Source organism: Sciurus carolinensis, chromosome 11, assembly GCF_902686445.1.
Source record: "Sciurus carolinensis chromosome 11, mSciCar1.2, whole genome shotgun sequence".
NCBI classification, from domain to species: domain Eukaryota; kingdom Metazoa; phylum Chordata; class Mammalia; order Rodentia; family Sciuridae; genus Sciurus; species Sciurus carolinensis.
In genome coordinates, this window is record NC_062223.1 from 77,133,856 (window position 1) to 77,147,527 (window position 13,672).

Genomic DNA, 13,672 nt, shown 5'->3' on the forward strand with positions numbered 1-13,672 from the left:
CCTAATATCTGCCCCACCTCTCCATTAAAGCCCTTACACAGTGTATTGTAATGGTCTCTTTCCTTGACTCTCTCCTCCGCTAGCATCTTTATCCAATTTGTCTTTTTAACCATGGCACCTGTACTACCCCACAAAAACTTGTTGACAGAATGAATACAGTTCTTTCCTCAGCGTGGTACTTTCCTTCTCTTCGACACTGAAACATCAAACGTGCACATACAGTAAACCTAACTTGTCTGTGTGGTAGGGTTAGTTTCCTTAAAGTTTGAAGTTCCTCTTTTAACTTTTTAAATCATTAAATCAATACTGGGGAGTGGTTGTTCTAGATTAAAAAAGCTTTTGTTATTTTTCTTGACAACTTCATTGGTCAACTTAACATTGTATCCTCTGATCTTCCTCTAATCTTTTAGAGCTCAAGTGGAGAAAACAAAAGAAAACGAAAACGTGTACTGAAATCTAAAACATTTGTGGATGAGGAAGGCTGCATAGGTAAGACAAATTTGGGACTTCAAATCCAGAGAGTTTTTTACCATAGAAATACACCATGATCCTGTGTAGAGCAGTACATCTCAAAATGTGTATATGACTCACCCCCAAGTGTTGCTGATATTACTTGTCACATATAACCCACATGTTCAGTAGCAAAGTATAGAGAATGCTCCAACTAAAGTCAGAACACCCAGGTTCTTGTTTGAGCCTTAAATCATAAAAGTAAGTGTTGAGGTCTTATCTAAAGGTCTTATTATCTCTGGTGACGAGTTGCTTGATCTGTGGAATAGAGAGGAAATACATACTTCGACTGAATGTGGGTTGCTCTGAAGATTCAGGTGAGGTAATTAATTATCTTTAAAGACTTTCAGGGTGGAAATCACAATACAAAGTTAAGATGTCATCATAGACATTGAGAAACATTTATTTTTATAGAATGATTGTTTCATGATTTTGAAGTGGGAATAGATGATTAGACTCTGAAGAGAAAATCAAGAGTCTTTGGTGTTTGGTCCCATTTGTTCTTAGAAGAGTATGATTCATCCACATTGCTTCCTTTGTTTCTCTTTGTAAACCATGTTAGGTAAAAGCATGTACTTGTTATGAAGGCCCAGAAGGGAATTCAAATTCAAGTTTTGAGTCATTAGTTGATTCTTCAGCCATGTTTTTGCTGCTTCTACCCTTTCGAGACCAGACTTCTGTGGGGCATTTAGGATTTAGCACTTGAGGCCTGATGAGATGCTTAGATCCCAACACTGTGCTTTTGTGTCTGGAAAGAGTTTTAGATTTAGACTTAATAAACCTCTTGTTGGTTGGAGCGCCCATAATTACTGTTTCTCTTCTCTTGTGGCACTTGCCACATCTTGGATATTTTAGGGGTTTCTCCCCCTTTCTTTTTTTCTTAATATTTTTTTCAAATGTTGATAGACCCTTTAGTTTATTCATTTATTTATATGTGGTGCTGAGAATCAAACCCAGTGCCTCACACATGCTAGGCAAGCACTCTACCACTGAGCCACAACCCCAGGCCCCTTTCCCCTTTCTTGATTTTCCTTTTCTAGTTCAAATTTCTGTCTTAAAAAGTTTGATTGGCTTTGAAAGATCAGCTTTTAGGCAATGTGGTTATTAAAACTTGTGAAAACGTTCTGTCTTTTGTGTGCCCCATCCCACTATTCCCCACTTCTCATTCCTCTTAAAAGACCCCTGCCATTTTGATTGTAGCATGTGATTAGGTAATAAAATTCCTTACTTGTGTGAATTCTCTTTCCATGCTAAATTTTTAAAAAAAAGTTTTCGTCGTAGACGGACACAATACCTTTATTTTATTTATTTTTATATGGTGCTGAGGATTGAACCCAGGGCCTCATGCATGCTAGGCAAGCACCGTATCACTGAGTCACAATCAGAGCCCCTCTTTTTAAATTTTTTAAAATTTGTTCTATTAGTTATACATGACAGTAGAATGCATTTTGACACATCATACATAAATGGAGTATAACTTCTCATTCTTGTGGTTGTCATGCCAAATTTCTTGTGACTTGCCTATGGTTCTGGACTTTGAGCTGGGATTTATTTTATGACCTTTTGTTGTTTTGGTTTGTTTTTTTGCTCTCAGTGTTCTAATACAGTTCATTTTCAAGACAGTGGTTTGGTCATTGGTGGTGATAAATGTATTTACAGTTGAATTTCTTAGTTCCCCCACCCCCATTTTTAGTTCAAAGAGAGCAAAAGCACCAGTGCCAGTCTTTTCCTCTTCCTCCCCCAAAAGAAAGAAGTTAAAGATACCTCTATGACAGTTCATTAGGAATTTGTGGCTAATTACTTATTGCTTTGTGCAAAACACAATACTTAAGTTTTGACCAGGTGTGGGATGTGGACTCTTTTGCACTCCTGTCTTCAAATATGACTATTAAGAGCCTTGGACACAACAAGGAAAACTGTGCTCACGTTGTACTTTTTTTGGTAAGGTTTTTAGTCCAAACTCGACCTAATGCATCTTGGCTCTGGTTACCAACAAAGGAGTTCTGCTTTCCTCTCTGCTCAAACTGTTCCAAATGTACCAGCAAAAGGGGCTTGCCCTGTCCTGTGCTGGACCACATTTGTTCTATGACTTTAAGAGGCTAATCTTTCCTTTTCTGTGAGTTTGCAGCAGGGAATGGGGAGTTGGGCCCCTGAGATAAATTTGCAGCAAGCTTCTGACAGGGTTGAATTTCTAAGAGCCAAGCAGTTGAATGGAAAAGATATCTGGTAATAACTAGACATTTGGTTATTTACCAAGATACTTGGTAATAACTAAAAACCCAGACTTTTTGTTAATTATAGCTGAGAAAGATGGCATGTTGTTCAGCTAAAGTGCTTAGGATTTTTAAGTCAAAATCTCCTTTGTCCTGTAGTTCGAAGTGGCTACAACTTTGAACATAGAAGCACACATTTTAGCTTTTAAGGTGTACTGAGTGTGCTGCTTAAGAAATTTTGTCAGTGATGCCCTGGTTGGTTTTTAACTCCCCCAAGCAATGTATTACACAAAATTGGCAATGAGACAGCCAGTGGTTTCATTAAGAAGTAGTGAAATAACAAACTAATTGATGCTGAAGTATAATATTACAAACATACTGCCATTTGAATACAGAATATAGTTATGAAGTAGCAAAGGCTTATACACCAAGTAGTAGTAATGGTTTCCTTTTTATGGATGGCTCTTCAGACTTTGCTAATTTAAGATATTGAATAAATCACAGCTCATAATTTTGTCCCGTTAATCCTGTTACATAATGCTTTTGAAGCTGCATGTGAGATGGGGGTGGTAGATCCCCCTTGCTATTAGGTAGTCCATGGAAATTCCCTAAGTAGTTTCTCAAAAAGACTGAAAGATTTCTCAGACTTTGCTGACTACATGCATTAGTTGAAGATCTTGCTAAAATTGAAATTCTGGTTCAGTAGACCAGAAGTAGGACCTAAGATTCTGCATTTCTAATAATTCTGATGCCCCTAGCCTGAGGAGCACAATTGAGAAGTAAGGCCTTCAGAAACACTTGGTATACTGGGCATGGTGGTGCACACCTGTAATCCCAGCAACTCAGGAGTCTGAGACAGGAGGATCACAAGTTTGAGGCCAGCCTCAGCAACTTAGCGAGGCCCTAAGCAACTTAAGGGTGACCCTGTCTCAAAATAAAATTCTATAAAAGGGGAGGAAGGATAGGGATGTGGCTCAGTGGTAAAGTGCCCCTGGGTTCAATCCCTGGTACCAAACACACGCTTGCTATTCTTTAAATATATACACACACACATATATAAATATTTTAGCATCTAAGTCTGTAGGAGTCATCAAAGCAAGCTCTAGGCTCTTGAAAATAAAGAAATTCTAGGAACTCCTAAGTAGGGGATTTTTAATTATGGAACCCTTACAGGATTAGATGAATAAGGGTAAAGGAATGCTATAGTGGCAGTAGCCATTTGACCTCCAGCATAGTCCATTGTGCAGGAAAAAAATGGCATTAAAGAGCCCTGCAAAGCCCTGGGTTTGATCCCCAGCACCGCAAAAAAAAAAAAAAAAAAAAAAGAGTCGTGCCAAAGACTGCTAGGTATGTCCATACATCCTGAGGTGCAGTATTATCACCATTATAACAGTGGGGGTGCGGGGGGATGATTGCTTCACAAAATATCATCCCCAGACCAGCATCAGTGTCATCTGGGAACATGTTAAAAAAGCAGTTCTCAGCTCCTACCCCAGATCCACTGAATCTGAAACTTTGGAAATAGAACCTAGTAATTTATGTTTTAGCAAGCATACCAGATGATTCTGATGTCAAAGTTTGAGAGTATATAAGTAACAGACTAGGTATTAGAAAACAGATATATTAAATTTCAAAGACTGTGCCTTTTAGAACAAACTGACTAATACATTAGAAAGAATTATTAATAATTAGGAGTTCAAAACTATTAGGTTCTTTAATGGGGAAAAATACCTTACACTTTGATACTTTGAGCATTTATTGTACATATTAAGGTACTCTTTTAATCTGAGAAAAGATGTTTTCTACCACTTGCTACAACCAGAAAGGCTGAGAAAGAATTTAGATGGCATTGGTGCTGCAGCTCTCTAAAGTCACAGAAAGGTGGCATTGTACTGTGACTTGTGGTTGGTGTATGTAATACAGTAGTAGTGAAGAGACCCTCATCAGTTCTGTGACGTGGTTAGAAACTATTGTTTCTGCCTGAGCCATTTGGGATTTGCTTAATAATGAATGACTACTCAGTGGTATAGTTCTTTTCCAAGTTTTCCTGGGGGAAGGATTTGCAGAGTTTTAATGGCAGAAGAACAGGCAACTTATGCCTTCAGCCGATAGGAAGGAAGAAAACTAGTAAGTTTGCCTCTCGTTTTATTATTGTCCTTCCTTTTAACTATAAAGTATTCTGCTAGGTTTTGCTTGGGACAGTTATCTTCATGATGCAGACTCCTGTTTATTTAATCTTGGGTTATTTTATAGTCACTCAAAACTAGGAACTGATCTGTTGATTAATTAAGGTCCAGTTCTCTGTGCTTAGGATGTACAGAGAGTGAGTAACATAACGATGGAACTAGCCAGGGCGGTTCATGATGGTGAGCCTAACTAGACAGAGTGGGGGCTTTAGTGGGCCAGAAAACACCAGGAAAACCAACAGTGGAAGTAGGCAAGCTCTGTGGGTCATGAAGATAGAACCAATTAAAGCATGGTTCTAGCATTATAAGTAGGTGTGTGAGATACAGATGACTCAAATGTAGAGCTACCCTAGAATGGGACCCAATGATAAAGGCCCATTTAATGGCATGAGGAAGGAGGGATGAATGTTAATTTCCTAGGCCCACCTAGAGACTATGTGAGCTAAAAAAGCCATATACTTTCTACCTGAGGCTTAATGGGTCTCCCAATAGGAGAAAGGTTCTGTTGTGGGGTGCAGGGTGGGGGTGGGGCAGACATATCATTCTCTTGGTAAATTACTCAATTCACCCATGTCCCCATTTTTCCCCTTATTCTAGTAACTGAAAAAGTTTACGAGAGTGAATCTTGCACAGATAGTGAAGAAGAGCTTAAGACGAAGACATCCTGTGTCCAGAGACTTCCTGCCATGACTGTGAAAAAAGAGCCCAAAGAGGAACGAAAGGGCCTCAAAAAAGGGACTACTGCTCTGGGCAAAGCCAACAGACAAGTGTCCATTACTGGCTTCTTCCAGAGGAAATAACTGCTATCTGTGGCAGGTCAGAGACTTGGAGTGGTCAAGGGAGAAGACCAAGAAATATAAACGCTCTCACTTACTGTGTAAGTTCATCTAACTTCTCACCTCACCAGTATCAAAAGACTGTGCTTCTAGCCTGTGAGGTTTATATTATTTCTGGTTTTTAACCAAAAGAGTCATCTGGAAGCAGGAGGCAAAAAGATATTTAAAAAACTGTTACCTTCTAATGACATTTTTAAAGCACAATCTTTGACCTGTCTAGGAGAAAATTCACTCCAAAATTAATTTGGAACAGGTTTCAGAATTACCCACTGTGCCCCACTCACCCTGTACCCTGATCCTCTTATGGCTCAGGAAGTATTCCTTCTTGTTCCTCTGTGTTCTGCGAAGTTGTGTGGATGTTTTTATTCCTGAATTCTACTGAATGTGTTTACTACTCCTTATGTCCTCCTCTCCCCACTACCACACTTCTGTCCCCTAGCCTCATAAAGCTGTTTTCTGTAAATCTTAAATCTTGGTTGGACTAAAAGCTGAAACAAAAATCTTGTAATCATCTTCTTCCATTTTATGATATGCTGACACCTGGCTACAGACCCAGGACATTGCTTGCGTTCTGCTCCTTTCACAAAAGCTCTCTAGACCTTTGCTGGCAATTAGTGGTTAGGGAAAAGCCTCAGGCAGAGCACAAATAGAAATTTAATGATGTATCCAACTCCACCAGAAATTACTTAGAGTCAGCATGGATGATATTAGAGGAGTTGTCATGTTGCTGACACAGGGTGTGCTGAATACTGTGCTCTTTGTGGTTTTTTGCTCCCCCACCCTTCCACTTCAATACCTAGAGAGTAGAACCCCATACAGTGAGATGAAGACAAGAAAGAGAAATACTTCCTACATGCAGTGTACAATGCATACATAGAATTTCTCCCTCTCAAGGAAATGGGGTATTCAGAAACGGCAATTTCCCAGGAAGTTTAAGAAGAATTTAAGGCACACATTTGTACACAGATGTTGTTCCTCTTTATTTTCAACTCCCCCATTTGCCTACAGTAGAAGCTCCCTAAGAAGAGATGGAGAGGCTGAATGGTAGGTCTAAATGGATAATGAAACATTTTCTTTTCTACTTAAGAAAAATCATCTCCAATATAACTTTCAAGCAGTTTCCACCGAATCTGGGCAGGCAGTGAGATCAATGGACTGAGGTGGCATGGCAGTGATCTTGCACAGTGAGTTGTGTGGAAGGGAACCCAGGCTCATCTGCTGATGTGACTAACCCATAGCAGACAAGGGATGTCTGACCTGCTCCTTCTGCCTCAGCCTGGTGTATATTGTAAGTGATGCAATCAACTGTCTATTGTTGAAGGTTAGGATTGTGACTGACCTTGGGGTTAACATGAGCTTTTTTAGCAACCAAGCATGGACTTGATTGAGACCAGAGGTTTGGGAGATGAGTGCTGGCAGTATGTGTAGGACTTGAGAGGCAGAGGCTCTGTATAGCAAGCTGAGTCCAAGGCTGACATACTCCCAAATTCTTTCTTTTTAAAATAAAAAAGTATGGAAAGCCTGGAATTAAAGCTTGACAAAAAACTTCTGGAGAAAAATGCCTTATAACAGTTATTTTTGTCATTGCCTCTAGTCATTTTTTAAAATAGGAATGGAAAATTAAAAAGCAAAAATCCAGTCTTTTTTCCTTTTAATTACTATGCTGGGATCTCTAATAAAACTGAATTTGAATTGGAAAAATCTGTTACTAGTTGGAGTTTCATCTTTCAAGGGATAATGTAAGTTCTGTGATCTCTATGCCCATCATGCTGCCTAAACTCAGAGCTGTGAAGCTAAGTTGGTATTGAGTGGTAGCTTTTTTTTTTTTTAATTTTCTTTTTATACAAAGTACTCTACCGTGTTATCCACATGAATTAAATAAATTTGAGAAGTTGTTTTAAAACAGTGCTTCAAACCTAATGTCTCTGATGAGTCTGTTATTTGACAGGCCAGCCAGCAGTATGTGCAATTATCTAAACTCCGAACAGGAACAAGGCTGGTTTTCAGTTTATGTTGTTAAAACTGCATACCCATAGTCTGAGATGGACAAGTTATTTGCTGCCTTCATCATTTTTTCAGCCCTGTGGGAAATCTTAGTTTCAGCCAACCTCATTTTTTAGGTCATTTAGAAGAAAATCTAGTCCTGACTTTGCACATTATATTAGTTTGGCTTCATCGTTTGCTAGCTGTGTGACCTTGAGCAAATTTCTGAGCCTCAGGTTCTTTAACAAAATAGAGCTAAAATGAGTTACTGTGGGTTGTCAAGACTAAAGTAATGTGTATGTAGCATTGGTATACAGTGGCAGCCACATAGCTGTTCCAAAGATGGTGACCTCCTTTCTGATGTCACGAATGATGCAATCAGCCACCAGCTTCCTGAAAGTTATCTAGAATCTGACCCAAATGGTATACTCTCAGCTGTTCTGGCTGTACAGCTGTTCTGGTCAAAGGGGAAAAGACAGTTATCCAATTTTATGACAGGTTTTAAAGAGTGGATTTTTTTGTTGTTATTGGAAGAAAGATGTATAGATAGTAATACTTACTGTTCATTAAAACACTTACTGTGTGTCTACTATGAACCAGGCCTCTGACTTGGACACTTGAGGATATAATAGAAACCATAGAATTTGTTTCTTGTCCTCAGGATGCAGTGGAAGAGACAAGCCACTGAACAGTACCATATGTGAGTGCAGTGACAATAAGCACAGAGTTCTCTAAAGTTCATAGAAGGGTGGGTGTCAAAGCAATCTTTCTGGAGGATGGGATAACAGCCAATTTTTTGAAGAATGAGTAGGATTTTACCAAGCTGGAGGAATTGGACAGGATTTTCCAGGCAGAGGAGCATGCCTTTTTAAAATTTTTGTATTTTTGGCAGGGGTGGGTCAGGGAGATGGGCTGTAGAATTTGAAAATGGGAAATGTATGAGAAGTAAAGTTGGGGTGCTGCTGAGAAGTTTTGGATTTTATTTGTGGATAATGAGGGCCAACTGGAGGATTTTAAGAAGTAACATTAGAAGTTGATTATCAGTTAAGAGTGACAGCTGGCACTGTGATTATGTATGCCATAATAGTGTTTTTACCCACATTGGTACATTGTATCTTGAGTCTAGTAGTATTAAAGTTTTAACAGGATTAAAGAAAACTCTTTTGGTTAAAATATGCTGCTTAATTCTGGCAGCCAGCATAGACCGTTACATTGTTTCTCTTATCTTTCCTCATCAACTTAGATTTCTTTAGCAGAATAGGTTTTTAAAAGTGTTTTCATAAGCTGGTAGGCCTCTGACACTCTCAGTGATAAAGCAACCTCACTTTGCTTCCTAAAAAACAGTGTGGCATGTGGGGGGAGCATGTGAGTAGAACAGTTTTCTTCCTTTTCTATCTGTGTTTCTTTAAGAAGACATTAGTTGTTATACAGGGGAGAGCTGAGAAGGGCCTTATAAGGAAACTAAATAGTTTCTTCAGAACATGAGTAGAAGGAGTGCCTAATAATGTATTTGCCAGAAACGTACTCTGTGTCAAGACTCGTTTTGGTAAACTTGTCTCCTTTCATTGGTTCCGGGATCTCATTATGCTGTAATGCAGCTTTTACCACCATGAAACATTCAGGGGCTGCCTCGTTTTGTCGTGAGAAGGCAGTATTGCTTTCTGAGTTATTGCTCTGGCAGCTCTGTAAATTAGCCCATGCTGTCACCATGCCCTCTCTGAAGGGCACATTGTACCCAAATGACTGCATTTAGGATCGACTCTTGCCACTCCCTGCTGCATGACACTTCTCTCCACTTGTATCTGTGTCCAGTTTTTTGTGTTCTTAAGTGTGGGCCACCCACACATTGCCACCCAGGTTTCTCAGCCAGAGAAACTTGGTAAGGCTTCTGATCCAATAATTTTCCATTGGATCAGAACCTACCTTAACTCTAGAATTCCCCTTCCATTTCAAACCTTAAATGTTGTCTGAATCTCCAAACTCCCCTCCTCCTTTATTTTCCTTTTGCTTCTGCCAAACAAGGCTTCTTGTTTCTTGAAGGCCTCCCTTGGTTCTCTCCACCTTCTTTTTTAATGCTCAAAGTTCACCATGGCTAGTTCTTCTTTAGCTTCTTTTGGTCTTTTAGGCTTTCTTTCTCAAGGTTCTTCCATATGGCATGTCATTTCCTGGATTGCTCTTGAGGAATGGAAAAACCACTTTGTTTAGTGTCTGCTTTGAATCATTCAAATTCAAAGCATCAAGCGGTTCTTGAATGCTAGTTATGTTTAGTCCTGGAAAAGATACTTTAGGAGTTTTACAAGAGCCTGGAAGTTACCATTTTAGAGTATAGGACCTACACACATACAGCAATTGAGACAGTGCTTAGATGAATGGTAGATAAGGGACTTAATAATTCAGAAAAGAACTGGGATCATCAAAATGAGCAAATTTTCATAATGCTATGCAAAGAACATCAAAGGATTTAAGACAGGAACAACTGAGGAAGTTCACCATTTTAGTGGATTTTATCTGACTGAACTTCACTCACCATTTATACCCTCTTGGTATATGTAAAATGAGGTGAATCTTTAATGGAGGTATTTCTCTTCTACTTAAAGAATTAGAGTTTTGACAAGAAAGCAAGCAGGTAGTAGGATTATTTCAAAGGGCAGTTTATAGGATATATACTGGTTCAGCATCAGTTCAACTCAATTTTATACATCCTCAACAGTTTTTGCATATGGGGGAAGCAGGGTGCTATGATGGAAACAACAGTCTTGGGAGACAGAAAGCCTCTGACATTGACCATAGGCCAGGTACTCTGCTTTTGTGAACTTCAGTTTCCTCGTTTTAAAATGAGCTGCCATCTGCCTTAAAAGGTTAAGATAATGCATGGGTAAGCAGTCCCTAGTATTTTAACACATATTATTAAACTAATACAAAGCAGAATAACTCAACATTTTTGAGCACCTACTGTGTGCCAGGCAGTGTTTCAAGCACATGAGATGTATTCTTAATCTTAGCAGCCCTGTTAGATAGGTACTTTTATTCCTATTTGTATCTGAGCAAACTGAGGTAGTTTGCTCAAGATCACAGTTAGTATAAGTAGCAAAGCAAGGATTTAGATCTTGACAGTTTAATTCCATTAGCTTAGTCTTAACCTGTGTGATATATCCCCTCTTGACTATATATTAGTTTATACTTCCATATCGTCTGATGAGGTTCATTTTTATAAGGGAAAGTTAACCTAGTTGTTCAGATTTGAAGGCAAGCTAAATGTTTATCTAAGTCAACCGTTCATCTGATGCTTGAGTTCTCTACAGCATCCCTGCCAAATGCTCTTGAATCTATAAACAAAGATTCAATTATGTTCAGTATACCATACTTAGTAAATTACAAAGTTAGATAAGTAGACTAATAAATGTTAAGAAGAATTTAAAGAGGCTAGGATAAAATAGTTTTGTGATTAATTTTAGATCATCAGGAAACGCTTCTAAATAGAGTATAGTTCCCTATGTAATCCATTTAATTGGTTTCAGTTTAAGTCAAGAACAGTTTTCCTAAAAATGATCATTTAATTCTTGGCCTTGCCTTTGATTTAAGCCTTATAAGAAAATCGAAAGGGAATTTGCCCCTTTTTTGCTCTATTTAAGCTGTGCGATAGGTAGAAAAGTGGCCCCTGGGAATTTATTGCCCAATGTTTGCAACTGGTTTAGGCCAGGGTCTTGGTTTCCATTTTGAATATCAAAACCTTGTTTCTCTGGGATACTTCTTCAAACTTCAAAGGTGGGTGAAGATGACATAAACAGCATAATGATGGCAGACTGCTATTTTAAGTCCGTTCTGGGCTGGGAAGCACAGAAGGTAAACCCATTTTCCTGTAAACCATAATACCTAATGAAAGTATTTCTCTTGTCCCTCTTAGTATAACCTACATTTATCTATATAATGTTTTACTTTTCTCTTATTTCTTCCTTAAGAAATCCTGTAAGGTCTTTCTTGTCCCCACTTTACAGAAAACAAGCCCAGGCAGTTGTGTTAGATCAACATCTCACTGTGAGGAAATGAAACAAGGCTGCAACTTGGGTGTTCAGACTTCGCATCATGTTGCTTTTCACAGTATACCAACTCCTAAGAAAAATGTGTGGTCCACTCATAAGTGTGCCTTGAATTCTTGATTGCTTACTGATTGGCTCAGCAACCCTGTTGGCTACTGTGGAGGACTTAAGAGAAACAGATAACAAGTTCTTTGCCTTCTTAGACTGACAATCTTTTGAAAAGACAAAAACATGTGCATGTTGGTATATTTCAAAGATTTCATAATATTTATAAAAATGCTTAGCTGGGCACAGCGGCATATGCCTGTATACCCAGTGAATCAGAAGGCTGAGGCAGGAGGATCACAAGTTGAAGGCCATCCTCAGCAACTTAGCATCACCATTACTTGGAACTTAGCAAGACCCTGTCTTAAAATAAGGGTTTGGGATGTAACTCAGTGATAAAGCACCTCTGGGTTAAATCCCCAATACCTGCCCCCTAAATGCTTACCTAGGGCCAAAATTTGCTAGATATTTAAACACATTTCTCTTATCCTCATAACACAATTTACAAATGAAGATAGGAAGGCTCAGAGAGTTTAAATGATTTTCCCAGTAATTGGCAAAGATGAGACATCTTTTTTGTTTGGTTGGTTTTTTTTTTTTTTTTAATTTATTTATTTAAATGTACCAAGAATTGAATCCAGTGCTGCACATGTTAGGCGAATGGTCTACCACTGAACTACAGCCCCAGCCCTGTTTTTATTTTTTGATACCAGGAATTGAACACAAGGGTGCTCAACCACTGAGTTACATCCCCAGCAACCCCCGCCTTTTTTTTTTTTTTTTTTTTTAAAGACAGTGTCTTGCTGAGTTTCTGAGGTTGGCCTCAAACTTGTGATCTTCCTGCCTCAGCCTCCTGAGTTGGTAGGATTACAGGCAAGCACCTAGTGAGACATGTTTATTTTTAATAATAAATTTATAACTAAAAAGTAGAGGCACTAGACTATAAATGCTTGTGATTAGCAGACCTGCATGGATACTGATTCACCATCACATGTAACAAAGGGAGCAAACTGAATTATACCTTTAAAATTGTCAGCCCTCATCGGGATGATCTTGCCAGTGGTTCAGGACTCTGAGCCCTTTGGCTGCAATCGCCTGTGTCTTCTTTCCTTAAACAGAAGATGATACCAGTGGACTATATGTTAAGTTAGAGGCTATAGCTTTCTCTCCTCTGATTGCTGTTCTGGCTTCTGTGGAGAGAGGGCCAAAATTTGGATTTTATTCTTTCTGATTTGAAGCCTGTATTCTTTCTACCGTAATATGTCCTTCGTCGTGCATGAAGAAGGTGTGTGCCCACAGGACCCAGAGAAGGGTTGCCTGTGACTGCCTGAGGGATTAAGGGAGGAGTCACAGAGGAAGACGTGCTTAAACTAGTCTTGAGAATAATGAGTGTGCCAGGTGGAAAAGTGAGAAAGGCATTCAGTGCTGAAGGAATTGGCTCTTGAGAAAGCATGGAATATTCAGAGTTAAAAAATGACTTGGTGAAAGGCAGAATAGTGGGCTATAAGGCCAAATAGGTAGGGTCCAGATCACAGGCCTTTACTAAGTAGTTTAGACTTTGCTCTAGAGGCAATAGGAAGAATTTTGACATCTCAGATTTATATGTTGAAAAATATCACCCTTAGTCAACTGGATCAAGAACTGGTATGAAGAGCCAAGTTGCCTCTACATCTTGAGACAGAGCAAGTAGAGGAAAATAATTCAAAGTTGAATTTTGTTCCCTTTTAGGCAGATAACTCCCTTGATCCCCTTGGAAACTCAGGATAGAAGAGTATTAGGAATGACTTCATTGTGGAATGATTAGCCTTTTGCTGGGTCATCTCACGCTTGGAAATCCTCTGGCTCTTGCCTGAGCCATGGTC

At 39.1% G+C, this 13,672-nt stretch overlaps 1 protein-coding gene across 5 annotated transcripts in view; it reads left to right on the plus strand.

Annotated features, from left to right (window-relative positions):
- The window catches only part of Pold3 (DNA polymerase delta 3, accessory subunit), a 101,859-nt gene that overhangs the window by 36,249 nt on the left and 51,938 nt on the right, over positions 1–13,672 (plus strand). For 4 of the 5 annotated variants that reach the window (XR_007103908.1, XR_007103909.1, XR_007103910.1 and 1 more), the window contains exons 11-12: positions 411–489; positions 5,507–5,786. Coding sequence is in view for 1 of the 5 variants with exons in the window: in XM_047516676.1 (XP_047372632.1) it covers positions 411–489; positions 5,507–5,709 (282 nt within the window). In the remaining 4 variants the exon portion in view is untranslated. Of the gene's footprint in view, positions 1–410; positions 490–5,506; positions 7,555–13,672 lie in introns of those variants that run through there. The other variant, XM_047516676.1, reaches the window with a different exon arrangement.